The 17,188-nt window shown below is 43.5% G+C and overlaps 1 protein-coding gene across 3 annotated transcripts in view; it reads left to right on the forward strand.

Annotated features, from left to right (window-relative positions):
• Nucleotides 1-6,102: 6,102 nt before the first annotated feature.
• Nucleotides 6,103-17,188, forward strand: part of ZCCHC24 (zinc finger CCHC-type containing 24) — a 111,777-nt gene continuing 100,691 nt past the window's right edge. For 2 of the 3 annotated variants that reach the window (XR_014511194.1, XM_083440626.1), the window contains exon 1: nt 6,155-6,883. Coding sequence is in view for 1 of the 3 variants with exons in the window: in XM_083440626.1 (XP_083296752.1) it covers nt 6,641-6,883 (243 nt within the window). In the remaining 2 variants the exon portion in view is untranslated. Of the gene's footprint in view, nt 6,884-17,188 lie in introns of all 3 variants that reach the window. The other variant, XR_014511193.1, reaches the window with a different exon arrangement.

Raw genomic sequence — 17,188 nt, forward strand, 5'->3', positions numbered from 1 at the left:
TGCTTTGGAATAATAATGCCTTATTTTGAAACAGGAAAAATGTTCTACATTTTTGTTTATGATGCAGAGAGAAACACAATGTGGGCCCGGTCCAGACAATCAACATAAATCATGGTTTAGTAAACCATAGTTTATAAACCGTGGCTTAGTGCTAGGTGTGACCCAGGCAGCTGTGATGAGTTTTAAGCCCTATTCAGGCTCAGGTACCTGTGAGTATTGAAGGCATGAAGGCAATAGAGAGAACCCACAGCACAGCCCTGGCCCTAGACGCTGAGGAATGTGTTGACCACACACCTTGCCATTCCCTGTTCAGGATTAGTCGGAAGGAGGCCTAAATGAGTACAAATGTGCACACAGAGAACCCCTTCTGTGGAAATGCAAAGACTGGTGAGTGTCCTTGTCCCACAGGAAGGAGCCTTATGCACATGTGCACATGCATTTGTACTTGTGTAGGACCCCTTTCAGACTGATGCTGAACTTGCAACATCCAGGGAGTGGGGTTCGCACATGCGTTTCGCTACACCTTTCATTTGATACGGATACCATATGGGTCATTCATACGAGTGTGCCGTGAGAGGCTAGGTGAATGTTGTGGAAGCCCTAAGGTTAAATAATATAGATCTGAAATACGATCTGGAAAAGATGGATTACAGTGATAATTGTAGACTTGATGCATCTTCCCATTGAGAAAAGTTTACGGGCAGGACTATTTTTCCGGCTGGAACTCACTCAGTTCTGGCACCATTATAAGAGAACAAGGGAGGCATTCCGGCACCTCTTTTTCTAGAAAAAAATGGCACTGGTTAAGGGAATTGGGGGGAGGGGATTTAAATCCTGGTGCTGCCTCAGTACAGCTGCACACTTCCATGGTCTCCGTTGAAAATGGCTTCTCCATGCGAACCAGGAAGTGACTTCTCCAGGCAAGAGAATGACTCTTCTTTTCTTATCTCTGTGGCTGTGAGAGATGGTCTGTTTCCATCCCTCCCAACCACTGCCTCCCTGCAGCCCTGGGTGCTGGCCACCCCTGCTATGTCACTGCCCCAACCTCCAGTTTCCTAACCCTACTAAGTATAGCTCAACCAGATCCTGATTCTAAACAAACTCACCGCCACCTCCACTGCCACATTCTGCCTCTGAAAAGTCCTGTTGCAATCCAGGGTTTCTAAAAGGGATATAAATTTTTATCATATATGCACTCCTTTCTTGCCCCTTTTGGGTCTTAATAATGCAAGGCCTTGGCACAGACTCTTGCAAATCTGTGCTGCTCTCAAAGGTTTTAACAAGCCTTAGGTTACGAACCTGAGCTCTGGTAAGGCAAGGAACAGAACCCAAATCTGCATCTCTGTGTATGTGCCAAATCATGGTGAACGCATTATCTCTGCAAAGAGTTTTCTAACACAAGTGAACCTAAAAGACTTAAAAAAGAAGTCTTCTTTTTTTGTATGAGCCTGTGAAAAGCTGCCTCTCAAAATGAAACCAAGAAAGCTTTCTGAAATTCAAAAGGGGGAGCTGCAGGAACAGATCCAGACAGGTGGAGTGATAAATAGGACACACCATATACAGTGGTGCCTCGCAATACGAAATTAATTCGTTCTGTGAGTTTTTTCGTCTTGTGAATTTTTTCGTCTTGCGAAGCATGGTTTCCCATAGGAAATGCATTGACGGTTTCCCATAGGAATGCATTGACGGTTTTAAGAAAAAGGCGCAAGACGTTTTCGTCTTGCGAAGCAAGCCCATAGGGAAATTCGTCTTGCGAAGCAACTCAAAAAACAAAAAACTCTTTTGTCTTGCGAGTTTTTGGTCTTGCAAGGCATTCGGCTTGCGAGGTACCACTGTACAGAAACCTCCACCCTCTGGTCCAAAGTCCCTCCCCCCGACACAGAATCAGGCCATTTCACACATTATGTATTACTAAACCCACCTTTGCCACAGTAAATACTTGGTTGAGTTACAGCCAATCCCTGCTCTCTGACAAGTGTACCCATAGGATATGCATGTTTGCAGACTTGTTTGATACATTTGTATTTTGTGGTTTTAGACATACCCTATCTTTTGCAGCTCTGCAGCTGCACCCTGGGCCCTGTATCATGACGGAAAAGGAGATTTGGCCAAACCAGAGCATTCCACTCTGCTTGCTCACTCTTCCCATTGGACTCTCGCTGCCACCAGGTGAAAGAGTTCATTTTTCTACAAGGCTGCCTTTCACCAACCAGCCTAAAATTCCCCTGTGTCTCCTCAAGAACACTTGAAGAACATGTGTAGAACTTGGCAATAGACGTAGGGGCGGTACATTAAAGGGAACCACAAAAGGTTTTATGAAACAAGTTTAAAAGTTTACTAAAAGGATGGAAAAAAATTCTTAAGAAAAAGGTTTAAACATAAGAATGGTTGCATGCACACAAAAGCATTCCTCCCAATGAAGCAAAGGCACAGACAAATAAACAGAGATTTAATTGCAATACAGCATTCCAGTTTCTTAAACACTCCATCCTGGTGCGTGCTTCCTTCATATCCTGAGATCACACCTCAATATGCTCATCCCTTCATCAGATTCCCTGTGGCTACATGACACCTAATCCACAAACTCAAGGAAGCCAAATTCTGTTGTTTTTTTAAACAGCAGACATGTGATCGGCACCTTTCTCAGTTATTTTAACCACTTTCAGTTTGATTCCTGGACAGGTCAGGTTCAGCAAGTTTTAACCCCCAAACCAAACATATGCAGGAATTTTACCTTTTTTTGGACAGTCCTTTTCCTTCATGCTAACAAAAAGGTGAAGCCTACCCCTAAATAATGTAATGTGTTGCCCTTGCTGAAAGTGAATTCAGACACTGGACTAAGTGCATTAATCCAGGTGATATCATCACACTCAGCCTGATCCAATACTCTGCTGCACAGTGACAACAGAGCACAACTGAGCAGAAGGCTCCTAGCATTGGTACAATTCTATGCTTTGCATCTTGGGCTAAACTGCTTTTGGGGAGGTCTTATGCCAGTAGTTCTCAAAGGGTGTAGCATGCAAAACTGGTGTGGCATGAGATGATGGCAAGTGTGGTGAGAAGATTCAAGGACAATAAAAAAAACACACATTTAAACATTTCAGTATACAGTCATACCTCGTGTTGCATTTGCTTCAGGTTGCGCATTTTCAGGTTATGTCCCGCGGCAACCCGGAAGTACCGGAAAGGGTTACTTCTGCGAATCGCAACACACACACACACAGACATGCAGACGCGGGTTGTGTTCTGCTCATGTTACGAACGGGACTCCAGAACGGATTCTGTTTGCAACCAGAGGTACCACTGTACAGTCATACCTCAGGTTGAAGTTGCTTTGGGATAAGTATTTTCAGGTTGAGTGCTGCGGCGACCCGGAAGTAACGGAGTGTGTTACTTCTGGGTTTCACTGCTCGCGCATGCGTAGACGGTCAAAATGATGTCACGTGCATGCACAGAAGCGGTGAATCGCGACCCGTGCATGCGCAGACGCGGGTTGCATTTGCTTCTGGATGCAAACGGGGCTCCAGAATGGATCCTGTTCACATCCAGAGGTACCACTATAGTATAGTTCATGGGTAGGCAAACTAAGGTCCAGGGGCCGGATCTGGCCCAATTGTCTTCTAAATCCAGCCCGCAGACGGTCCAGGAATCAGCATGTTTTTACATGAGTAGAATGTGTCCTTTTATTTAAAATGCGTCTCTGGGTTATTTGTGGGGCATAGGAATTTGTTCATCCCCCCCCAAAAAAATATAGTCCGGGCCCCCACAAGGTCTGAGGGGCAGTGGACCAGCCCCCTGCTGAAAACGTTTGCTGACCCCTGGGTATAGTACAGTGGTACCTCAGGTTAAGTACTTCGTTCTGGAGGTCCATTCTTAACCTGAAACTGTTCTTAACCTAAAGCACCACTTTAGCTAATGGGGCCTCCTGCTGCCACCGTGTTCTCATCCTGAAGCAAAGTTCTTAACCTGAAGCACTATTTCTGGGTTAGCGGAGTCCGTAACCTGAAACGTATGTAACCCAAGGTACTACTGTATAGTATCCACATAACTATACAACCAGAAACAGTATCCATGCCTCTCTTCAAAAGAGTGTTGGCTATTCTTCTACAGTTCTCCATGACATACTGTTGTGAACAGAGATTTTCAGCCCTGACAAATATGAAAGATCACAAAAGAGAAATCTTTTGTGTTCTTTGAGGAGTTGATGAGGAGATGAGAGTTTGTCTGTCTCAAATTGGACCCAACATATATGAGATTGCCCTGCAAAAGCAAGCTCACACCCCTCATTGAGTTTGTATACACATTTAAGGTACCATATTTTTTGCTGTATAAGACTCACTTTTCCCCTTCCAAAAAGTAAGGGGAAATGTGTGTGCGTCTTATGGAGTGAATGCAGGCTGCGCAGCTATCCCAGAAGCCAGAACAGCAAGAAGGATTACTGCTTTCGCTGTGCAGCGATCCCTCTTGCTGTTCTGGCTTCTGAGATTCAGAATATTTTTTTTCTTGTTTTCCTCCTCCAAAAACTAGGTGCGTCTTGTGGTCTGGTGCGTCTTATAGAGTGGAAAATATGGTACATGTGTAAGAGGCTCGTTTATAATTAGATTTTGGGAATGTTTCATCTTATGTAGCTGCATTGTTTTATACATTCTGGATGTGCCATGATCATATTATAAAGCAGTTGTATTCTACGTTATCAATAAAGTACTGCTAGGAGTTGTTTCTTTTTTATTCCCAATGTATTTTTTACCAATAAAAATATATGGTGTGGTGCAAGAAAATGTTTCTTCTGGAAGTTTGGCCCAGCAAAAAAAGTTTGAGAACCACAGTCTTACTCGTTAGGGCAAGGATGGGTAACCTGCAGCCCTCCAGATCTTGCTAGACTACAGCTCCCACAATTCATGGTTGCTCTCCAAATGGATGAAGCTGGTGGGCATTAGAATCCAACTACATCCTGCTGCCCACTTTGGTCTTCGGGTATGGAGCAGACATGAGATGGAGCTTTGGCTGCACTGCAAGATTGGAACAATTTTAAGTTAGCTAACAATTGCAGAGAACGTGTGTGTTGTGATTAAAATTTCAGAGGCAAGGCAGGAGAAAGCTACATGGCTTTTCATGCCCACTGGCCTTGTGACACAATTTATTTATTTAGTCTATTGATTAACTTCACATATAGTGAACCTTTCAGCTCAAGAGCTCCAGCTGATGTACCTTACAGCAATATGAAAGCAAATCTGGGGAGGGGCATGGTGTCAGTTAAAGAGGGCAACTCTTTATTTTGCCATGTGTGTGCATGTGTGTGTCTTCCTGTTTTTTGTTGCAATTCTTGCATCTGAACTTTTGTTCACACGGTTAATTTGCAGATGAGCCAAGTTCCCCTCAAGGAGCCCAGGTTTGAGAGAGGCTTTAGACAAAACATTCTCTTGCTTTTTATTAATGGAGAATGAAAAAACAGGATTGTTGGCCAGCCTTTTCAGCGAGTTTGGTATCAGTTAAGGCTGTGGTCCTGGTGTAATAGACCTGATTCTATGCTACAGCTTGCACCCATTGTACCACAACTGTGCCAATGGATGGACTTCCCCACATGGGCGGCAAACTTAGAAGATAAGGCAGCGCTAGGGTTTGAAGGAGACCACAAAGGGAACCTGTTACTGGAAGGTCGGTAAGCAAAAGGGAGGCCAATGGCAGCTCCTGGCTTCAAAGTAGGCACAAAGCATGATGGCAAGCAGGCACAGAATGGCAGAGTGGGTCATCTAGTCCAACCCCTTGCCATGCAGGAGTATTTTGCATGCCTTTGGAGATTTCCTGAGCTGGCTCTGCTGGAGTCAGGACACTGGACGAGGTGAATTCTTCAGTTTGATCCAGCAAAGCTCTTGCAAACAGCTAGATGACCGCTGGGGTCCCTTCCCGCTCTGCGACACTATGATGCTATAGTTCCAGTCACGTACGAAGCCGGCCTTCCAGAGTGGATTCCGCTGTGTTCTTACGGGGGCGAGAGCGAGGGGGGCGGGGTGAAACAGAGGGAAGGAGGCGCGGTCCCTTTTTTGATTGGCCCGCAGCAACCCCCGTATTTAAATTTGGTCGCTGCACGGAACTTTCACGAGCCAATGCCCTTTTCGCTCCCCGCCCGTCCCCCCCAATCCCCGCTCCCCAATGGTCGCGTTCCTACAGGCAGCCCCGACGAGTTTGCTGAATAACTCAAGGCGCCCTTCCCCTCCAGCAGGGAGACTAAGGGAGTGAGAATAAAGACAGATAGCGGATCGAGCCGCGGGAAGGAGAGGAAGGAGGGAGGGGGGGCGGAAAGCCAAAGAAAGTTTCTGCCTAACTTTGCTATTGCTGCTGCCACCGTAGATCAGCAGCTATGCTGGGGGTGGACGGCGTGCTGGAGCTTGGAGGGCTCAGATCGCCTTAGGAAAGACAGGAAGGGGGGGAAAGGGAGCTGGAAAGATTCAGGGCGCAAGGAAAACGGAGAGGAGCCCCCCTCCCTCCCTTCTCCCCCACCCCCTCTGGTAGGGGCCCACGAGGAAGCCGTCCAGGGTAGCAAAAGTCCCCCGCGGGGAGGCGGAGGAAAGTTGATCCAGCGAGGGAGGGGAGGGGAGGGGGAAAGACCATCTCCGAGTGGGGCAGCTTCGGGTGGGCAAGGATGAGCCTGTTGTCAGCCATCGACACCAGCGCTGCCTCCGTCTACCAGCCCGCGCAGCTGCTCAACTGGGTCTATCTGTCCCTGCAAGACACGCACCAGGCCAGCGCCTTCGATGCCTTCCGACCGGAGCCTTCGTCGTCTCAGCACCCGGAGCTGAGCTACCCCAGCAAGAGCAGCGCCGAGCTGGGCTCCTCCCTCAGCTCCAGCTATCTTAACAGCTTCTTCCAGCTCCAAAGGAACGAGGTAACGCGATCCCTTCCTCCGCAACTCAGCCTCAGCTGAAACGAGCGCTTAAAAAAATGATGATGATAAATACCGATTTTTGACCCCCACTTGGAAATAAGCTGGTTGGTTGTGGTTTTGGCCTCTGAAATGGAGCTGGAAAGGGCTGGACTTTGCTCGGCTGGGGGAAGGAAGAGCCGAGCGACCATTGCTTGGACGGGGGGGCGGCGGAGGGAACAACTGGGAAAAGTTTGCGGAAAGTTGCTCCCTCTGAAAACTTTTGCACCGCCATGATGCTTTGCAAGTATTTTCTCCCCCGTCCTCGGCGCCCTTTGACTCTCCAATGCGCTTTTCTTTTTTTTTATTCCTTCTCCTCCTTTTTTAACCGCTTTCTCCTTTGAAACGTGGAGCGCTTGGTAATCGAGTTAGCAGATTTATGCAGAAGGGGGTAGGTAGGCGGCCTCTGGAGAGACGTTTCTCTTCCGCGTCAGAGATGCAGGAGATCTAAAGAACCCAGGCGCACTCTTCGTTGCAACGGTTCAGAATTTTGTCCTACAGAAACGTTGGGGAAACAACTGGTTTTTACGCGTTGCTTACTGCTTGCTTGGTGGTTCTTAGGCTGTTACAAACGAAGCATTCCGAACAGGGTGTTCATATTGGAATGCGCTTCGAGTTGGAACAAAGTTGACTTCAGTTTCCCATCTAGATTTCTCTCTCTCTCTCTTTGGTGTGTATGTGGGGGTTTACTTTGGATTTGCAGTCCAGTGAAAATTCTGCAGTTGGAAACTACCTTCCCTCCCTTGCCCACGCGTTTGAGAGTGTGCGGGAAGGTGCGCTCGCGCTCGTGGGTTTGGTTCCTGTTGACATTGTGGTCAATGATTACATGGGCTGATCAGAGTAAGGCTGATTGAATTGCCTACCTATATCCTAAACTTCGGTGATATAAATACTGATAGGGTCGCTGGGCCTGGAGGTGGGGAAGGAAGACGGAGATATCTGGGTCAGTCTCAGGGTCGTAGGTTTGAGCCCCACGTTGGTTGGGTAAAAGATTCCTGCATTTCAGGGCATTGAACTAGATGACCCTTGGGATCCCTTCCAACTCTACAGATTCTGTGATCTTCAACAAGTCAGCAATCACTTTTAGCACCATCGCTTTAAAAAGCGAGAGAGTTAAGCTGACCAGTATTATGCTATTATTAACTTCAAAAGACAACTGGGCTTTTCTAGCCCGGGAAAGTTTCTAAGTAGTGTTCTTGCATTTTCATTCTCTCTGGTGTCTCCTACATTTACATGGTAAGTTTCCTGAGGAGAAAGGGACTGTATCTTCTGAAGTACCTCTGTGAATCACCACATACAGTATTATGTTATTAACCAACAGAAAAGCCCCAGACTGGTTTTTCAGACTTGGAGCAAAGTCACATATGCATGTTAAAATACTTCATCAGGTGGGGGATCTTCCATCTTCCTCTGTTTCAGTTAGTGGGCATTGTCACTGTGCGTGGTTTTACTTTCTTCAAATGTCACTGTATCCCCCTTCATCTACTGCAAGAGGAAGACACTCTCCTACTTAGCTAGCCAGGATGCTGGTCTATAGTGGGTTGGGCCTGGGACCAAACTTGGATGCAGTCTCACTGTATGGTGTGTAACTTTACCTGCCTAAATTATCTGTCCAGCAGTCTCTCTGCCCCAGCAAGGCAAGGTTGGCAGTTTCACCTTTATGCAGTGCCTTTTCTTTTAAAAACATGTGGTCTATTCACCTTTTTAAAAAAATGGATTGAGGGATTTGAAGGGAAAGGAGAGTTAATAGATGCCATCATGGGCACGGCAGAAAATGGGGCGCTCATTTGGCTTTGTTGAATGTGTGTTTCAGTTAGGATGTTTATCTGCATGTAGGGTGTGTGTAAGGGGGGGGGGATTTTTGTCAAGAAGGCAAAACCAGTGCCAGAGGCATGGTGACTTCTGCCACAGGTACTGTGACCTCTTTTCCTGCTGCAGAACTTGGAAATAAACTGCTACACTTCCCACCAAATGTATGGAGAAGTGTATGGGGGAAAGTGTCAGATGGAGGGTTTAAAATGTGCTTCAGGTACTTTACTTCAGTTCACATAGGTGACACCAGCATCTGCCGAAGGGTTGAAATTAAATTGTGCATCTAAGTTTCTACCAAGACAACAGTTATTAAAACCCCTGATACATTTGTATTTAGAACTTCATCTCCGCATTTCAAACATGCATGCTAATAGCAGAAGAGAGGTCCCAAGGATCTTTAAGTGGCATGTGTATAATGGGTGTTATTTAGAAAACAAGTTTAGGGAGCCTCTTGTTAATAAATTTGCCATTACTTATCTCAGTATCATTCTGTGTCAGGTCATTTTATTTGTGATGCAGTTTGCAGAATAATCAAAGGAAGAAGGGATTTGAACCTGGGAGAGTCTATTGTGAACACCAGGCAATCATATTGATTGCTTTCAAAAAGAAGTGACTTCAGAGCCATTTGTAAATATTCTTGTATTGCAAATTGGTTGAAACAAAGTAGCTGGATATCTGTTGTCCTCTGTATATGTGGAACTGTGATGGTGCATGATACACTTTCTGAACTTGAGGAAATAAGATGGGATACACACAAATAAATAATATTTCTGTGGTTATGAGATATGTAAACACCCAGAACATGCTCTCAAGTTACACTGCTTTTGAAAAAAATATTGTTGAATCTTGGGCCAACCTTTGCTGTGAATCTGCACCCTGCCACAGTCAGATCGCTCTCCCTACCCCACCCCCTAATGGTACCTTTCCCAATGTAACCCTTAGTGATGCTGCAATGACATCACCCTGTGATACCCCTGCCATGCCATTCCATCTGTTAAATATGGCCATGTCTTGGACTTGGGTACTTGATATTACTATTTGACATCATCTTATAGTAGCTTTCACTGGCATACCAGTGCCAATTAGTGGTGTGGTTTGTAAGTAGCTGCTTGTCTAGAGTAAGAATGGTCCTCAGCTAAGCAGGTAAGGAACTTTACGAAAGTTGGTTCTTTTTAAATTTTAGGCCCCCAGTGCAGGCATATGTGAGCAGGCAGACTAGTAAATCTTTTTGTGTAGTCTAGCAACTTTTGTGAACTTATCAAAGCATTCCTGGGAGCTGCTTTGAAAGAGAAATGAAGTTTTGGTCCAGGTTGCAATGCCAGTTCAGTGGAACAGAGCTATGTGTTATCCTCCTACACCACCCATCTTCAAAAGCTATTTGCCAGATCAAAAGCTTTTGATCAGTCTGAAAGCTTATGCCACAATAAATAGGTTATTATTTAAAGTACTACAGGATTCTTTGTGGGCTTCAGCAGACTAACATGGCTACTTATTTGGGAATTGCTTAGTTTGTTAGTCTTATCAATGCAGGAATGTGACAGAAATTTTCTTTTTCATAATTCTGCAACTTCTTTGAAGAATGCCAGCTCACAAGTTTAGGGCCTGCTACTTTCCAAAGAACACAGAACTGTATGTCTGTTGATCCCTGCTAGGCTCTTTCGTTGTTTTCCTCTTTTAAGTCATGCATCCTTCAACTGCTTATTAAGTTTGAGGTTCTTCCTATCCACCCCCCCTGTGATCAAGTTACTATGAAGGCAAACTGTTATTTTAAAACAAACCCAGTGCAAAGTACACTGACATTACTTTTTCCTCTGCATTGTGAATAAAAAGCTAATCCAATCCTTGCATGTAATCTGTGAAAGTTGTCTTCTACAGTACCTTCCCTAAACTGAAGCCGTAGCACTTTGCAGTCTTTTAGGGGCTTTCTTCCTGTTTCCTTTCCTTTCCCTTTTTTTTTTTTTTTACTTCATTCCAGGAAAGATTTCTGATGAGTTTGTGTTTCTGTTGATTCCTTGCTGTCTTTAACAACTCAGTCTGAACATGTTTATTTGGAAGTGAATCCTGTTGATCTACGTGGAACTGTAAGTGTGCCAAGGGATCTGGCAGTCTGAAGGACCACCCTCTTTGCTTATGAATCTGCCCATTAGATCATCAGCAACCCAGGCCTAGATGTTTTCAGCCTGAGTTTGGTGGGTGACTACTGGAGACAAGGCCTTTTCTGTTTTGGCACAATGAACTTTTCCCAGAGAAGTCTGCTTGGCGCTTTCTTTTAGGTGTCGGAGGAAAGCTTTTCTTTGCTTGGATATTCCATTGAAGACGTTTTATGAAACTGATGTCTTTGAAATTTCTGCTGCTGTTTTCTGCTGCGGCTTTATTTATACTTTGGTTTGCTTTACTAATTTTAATTATTGTTACTGATATTTCCTTTTATCTGAATTGCCTTCAACACATGCATGGAAAGGTATACTAGAAATAATTTGAATATTTGCCCCTCCCTGCTTGGATGCCATTATGCTCTGCTCCCCTGAACACCCTCCTTAAGTGATAGGACAGGTCTTCACGATGCTACTTAGCTTTCAAGTGTTCCAAGCCATTATGATGCATTATTTTCTTGTAATCCTCACAATCTCATAAGATCCATCAATTTTACTATCCCTTGTTGCAGATGGCAAACTCAGGCTGAAAGATACCATCACTAGTGGACTAAGGCTAGTTGGTGAGCCATTGTGGTTTAGTGGTTAGAGTGTTGTATGCAAGGGAGACCGTGGTTGAGATCTCCACTCAAGTCAAGAAACTTCCCCCACCCCAAAGATCTTTATTGAAACTTAACATATATACATAATAAACAAAATTCCCAATGATTCCCTCACATAAAATATCATATCTACCATATTTTTCGCTCTATAACACGCACCCGACCATAACACGCACGTAGTTTTTAGAGGAGGAAAATCCGTAGGCATGCCACCCGTAGGCATTTCCTCCATAACACGCACAGACATTTCCCCTTACTTTCTAGGAGGAAAAAAGTGAGTGTTATGGTGCAAAAAATACGGTAAATTACAACAGCTACTTGATTATACACTTAATTATAAAACTCACCATCCACCCCCTATTTCCCTCCACAGCAATTCGACTTCTTTATATTTCTTTCTACCTTTTTTTCTTGCATTCTACAATAAATTATGTTTGTTACATCCTGATTTTTTCTTCTTTGTTTATTGGTTTTGTTATTGCTTACATTTTTTTATTCTAAGCCTATTAGCATGTCATTTTTAGAACAATATTTTGACATACAGTATAATCTTTGAAATACTTCCACTCCATTCTTAACATTTGATTTGATTGATATCTTATAATTGAAGTTAATTTTTCCAATTCTATATACTCACTTAATTTACAAATCCACTCTTCCTTTGTTGGTGTGCCCTGAGATTTCCATTTAGTGGCAATTACCACATATGAAAAAAACAATCTTTTTATATGCAACAACAGCTGCCAGGGTAGTAATTGTCAAGTCATGAAACCTTTTGAGTGACCTTGGGTCAATGGTTCTCTCTTAGCATAATCTGCCTCACAGGGCTGTGATGAATATAGGTGAATGAATGAATAGGCAGTGGCAGACAGCATGATGGAACAGAGGCACTTACCTGACCATCTGGCAGGCAAGTCACTGCTGCTTATCTGGGGTGGGAAGAGTGAGGCAGCAGTTGAGTCAGTGTGGTGTGAGTGCAATGCACCAGGAGAGCCAATCTGACATTCCTGCTAGTGCATTTGTACCAGGCTGACCTCCCCACCATCTCACCCCTCCAGGTAAGCAGTAGCGACTCATGTAGTGGGAGGACAGGTAAGTGCCTCTGCCCCAGCCACTATTGTGAACAGGTTCATGGCAGAGATGATATATTAACCAGAAACTGCCTGATTCCCAGACATGTCTCTTAGACACTAGGGTACACCAGCTCTCTTGATACCACAGGGACTCATTCTACCAACAGCTAATTGCAACACAGTTCCGAAAGGTCTTGGTTGTTCTGGCTACATTCAGCTCACTTGCTTTCAGAATGATTATATTTTTTTGCTAGTTTGTGACAAATACTTTCTCATACACATCAATCATTATCAACCTGACTACTCAGAGTTCTTTTTCTGCTTCCAGCAGCACTGATCCTCAGTTTTGGTGTATCTGTACACCAGGGCTTTATACAGTAGGGCACATTTCAGGAGCTGACAAGGGCCAATATGAGAAGACCAAAATGGGAGACTGGGAGAGATGGAAATGCGATGGATTAACTAGTAGCAATTTAGCCCTTCTACAAGATCACAAATCTGGCTGAAAGTCTATAAGTGGGACAAACAGTGACATCATGGAGAGAGATAACTGAGAGATCAGCAGCCATGTTCTTCATCCAATATGTAGCCATGCATAGTGATAGGGAATATATAATAAATGGTCAGTACAATAATATCTCTTAGAAATCTGCTGTGAATAGTTCCAGTCAATATGTAGAATTCATTCTGTTGATGCCCATCTTGACCCTTGTTGACCCTATGCCTCCATTGGTAGGACCTCTAAACTGAACATTGATTTCATTGGGAAACCATCTCAGTCTAATTGGAATTATAACCTATTTCATTTATTATTGGGGAAATAATAGCAATAACCTTGTCCCTTATGTTCATCAGCCAGTTAATTTTTATTTATTTTTTTGTAATTGCAGCATTCTGTGTTATCCAGGCCTGATACACTGTGGTAAATCTTAGCAATGGTTTGTTTAAATCAAGTCAACTTCACACCATGATTTAAGAAGCAGCCTTGTTTAAACAAACCACAGTTAAGATTAAGCAAAGTTTAATGTTCTGATGTAATGGTAACATTTAGTTAATTACAAGTAAACGGCTCCAAACTCTTCCTTATAGCCACACTGGGGGAGAAGGTGAAAGTCACGGAGACTTATTCTTGTCATATTAAACTAAGGCAGGACGTTCTAATTCAACCATTGTTTGTGTGGGATATTTTGCTTTCACTGTCCTTCCTGTATTCACACCTTTAGTTGCAATACAATGGTACCTCGGGTTACAGACGCTTCAGGTTACAGACTCTGCTAACCCAGAAATAGTACCTCGGGTTAAGAACTTTGCTTCAGGATGAGAACAGAAATCACGTGGTGGCGGCAGCAGTGGGAGGCCCCATTAGCTAAAGTGGTGCTTCAGGTTAAGAACAGTTTCAGGTTAAGAACGGACCTCCAGAACAAATTAAGTAACCTTAACCTGAGGTACCACTGTATTGTGTGTTCTTTCCTTTAACACTTTTAACCCAACCCTCTTCTGTTGGAAAACTTAGGCTTTCGAACCTCTTAACCTCTTAAGCTGATAAATATTAAAGGGACAAAATTGAGAATTGGGGGACCTCCCAACTCACATTTTTTGACAAGGTTATGTTTTTGAGCTCTTCAGGCAAGTTTCCATGTCACATTTGTAATTGTCAGCTGTACTCCCCCCTCTTCTTTGCGTCCATGTACAAAACCAGTCTCAATTTGTCAGTATACAGATATATGTAAAACAAGTCTCATTTGTAATTATGTTTAGCCCTTAGATTGTAGGTGTTTGAAGGCCAAATAACTGCTGTTTCATTTGTGTGTATGTGTGTGTGTATGCGTGTGTCTATCTGAGTAATGGGTCTAGAGATTCTTGAGGCATTAGATCTCTGCGAATTCCAACATGAACTGACCCAGTCTGAGCCTCCTGGACTAATGTGATTGATTGATTGAAGTGTGGATGGGGACATAAATACCCTCCAGAGTTTTGTGATATAGTGCTCAGCTCAAAATGACCCAAAAGTTATTCAAATGAATATTTTAAGATAAATGTATTATTTGGAAACGTGTACATAAAACACATATTTACATAGCTTGTGATGTATTGAAACGCAAATTTAAATATGAATTTTCATGTGGCTGAAAAGAATTGCAGATTCATGTGGAAACGGTGGAACAGACTTATGAATACATGCACACTTGACATAGCTTGGAAATGGACTGGTCTGCCCATCCTCAAGTGAGGTGAAATCATTTTAAATGCTGGTGTGGTTGAGTGGTAAAGGTTGCAAATGTGTGCCAGCATTCTCTGAAGAATGCCCCATCAACACTGCGGGATTTAATGCATGAGATTGGACTATAAAAACATGAAATAGGGGGTCTCTGGTTCAAAATTTGCCACTCAATGGGAAACTAAGCAAGCCTCTATTCTGCCAGCCTCAGACACCTCCACCCCCAGCTGCAATATGGGGGCTATAACGGCGATCATGTATATGACATGCTACGAATACAGTGGTACCTCGGTTTACGAACTTAATCCATTCTGGAAGTCCGTTCTTAAACCAAAACCATTCTTAAACTGAGGCATGCTTTCCCTAATGAGGTGCCCCTCCACTGTTCAGATTCCATTCTTAGACCGAGGTAAAGTTCTCAAACCAAGACACTATTTCCGGTTTTGCGGAGTTTGTAAACCGAATAGTTCATAAACAGGGCTGTTCTTAAACCGAGGTACCCCTGTACTCAGAAAGTGCCATATAAATACTAGGAATAATCACAACCTCTGCTTTTAGCTGGAAGCTGAAAACATGAATAATGTCCTTGTGCAGTGGAAGAGGAAATAAAGCACATTTCCTTGGAATGGGGGTATGTGGATTTAAAATTGCTTTATTCCCATTACCTCTTCACGATGCATTTAAAATGACATCAGTTGGGTGGGTCAGATTTTACAGCAAATGCGAAGGTTGCAGCAGGGCAGTTCTTTGACTCTGTGGGAATAACATTGGCCCATGAAGAATTCTGCAAAGGTGCTGCTGACTGAACTTGGCCATGGATTTCATCACCTGCCCCAGGAAACCTTGAAAACAAGCAAGGAAGTGAAGCCTTGTCCAGAGCTGCCTCACAAGAGGCACCCCTTCCCCCCACCCCCAAAACAGGTGTCTGTTCTGGCCCAAGGTGTTCTTTAGCAGTTGACCCCATCCATTTTTAGCACACTGCCTGCCCACATGTGGAATGTGATGATGACACCAGATGGAATAAGGATCGCTTGTTGGGGAAACATCTTACCCATGCTGCGTGGTGATGTCACTTTGCTGATTAGTTGGGAGCACCCTGGTTCCCAAAGCAGGCCGAGTTAGCAGCTAAGGAACTTCTTGGGCCAGGACGCCATATTTGGACTAAGGAAGGGTGGTCAGCTGGGCTTTCCCTTGCCAAAGATGGCATGAATGCTCTGGAGTATTTCTATGATATGCTTTCATTCATGGCTTCAAAAGGCTTTGAAGTCATGGAGTTATTTTCAAGGGCAGATCTACACTCATGGTTTTTAATGTTAAGTAAGGGTTAGGGAAGGGTTTTGATAACATAGATGGACACGACGTCCTACTTTTTACATTCATAATGCATTATTACCTTGTCGTTTTTATCACTTTATTTTAATGTAAAGCCTACTTACCTACGAAGAAGGTCAGGCCACAAGAACTAAATCCTAGTTGTTTTCCTTTTTCCTAATTAGCTGTCACACACTCTTGGATGCCTTGATTAAAATGCTAACTTTGCTTCTCCAAATAAATACATAAAGAAATAATTTTGAAATACTGACATGTGCAAATAATAAAGGACAGAGAGGGAGGGAGGAAGAATTAAAACATGACACCAGAGGATGGAGCAGAGCAACCAGTGACCCACAGAAAGAAACAGGGTTTTGAAAAATGGTGTGGCTGAGTATTACTTACATTTGATGAATAAAACCAGGGTAAAAAATGTTTTAATTAACAAGTATGCCCTGTGATGTTTTAGAACGGGATATCCAATATCGTTCTAATAGGGAGAAATAATGTTAAACAGGTCAATGTAGATCCAGCCTAACTCTTGTTCCCAGGATCCCTGTGGCTCCTTAGAAGCTTATCAGAGGTTTGATGTTGAATATGTTCTGGGATTGATTGCCTTTAGCAATGGTGAGACCCCCTCAGGTCTGGTCAGGTTCCTATTTGAACTGATTGTGCACATCAAACTATACATTCCTGAACTCTCCGTAACATGCAGGAGGTTTGTGGCAGACATGCAAACATTGCTCAGCAGACAAATCAACACAGAAGGGGTTCTTTAAAGCACAGAAGGTTTGACCACCAGCATTGCAGCTTCTAATAATAATAATAATAATAATAATAATAATAATAATAATAATGTTCTGTTGAATTGAGTGTAAGGATGGGGCAATAGAATAAAGTTGGAAAACAAAGTAACTATATAGGGCATGACCCATCCAAGTTTACACACTATTACATCCCATTGATTTCAGTGGGTATAATACAGGTGCATGCTTAACACTCCCATGCTTAACACTCCCAGGGAACAAGTTTTAAAACGCTTAATTTTGGACTGCTCTCATTGTATTCATATTATAAATACACTTTATATATATATATAT

The sequence above is a fragment of the Podarcis tiliguerta genome (assembly GCF_965153285.1).
Source record: "Podarcis tiliguerta genome assembly, chromosome: 5".
NCBI classification, from domain to species: Eukaryota; Metazoa; Chordata; class Lepidosauria; order Squamata; family Lacertidae; genus Podarcis; species Podarcis tiliguerta.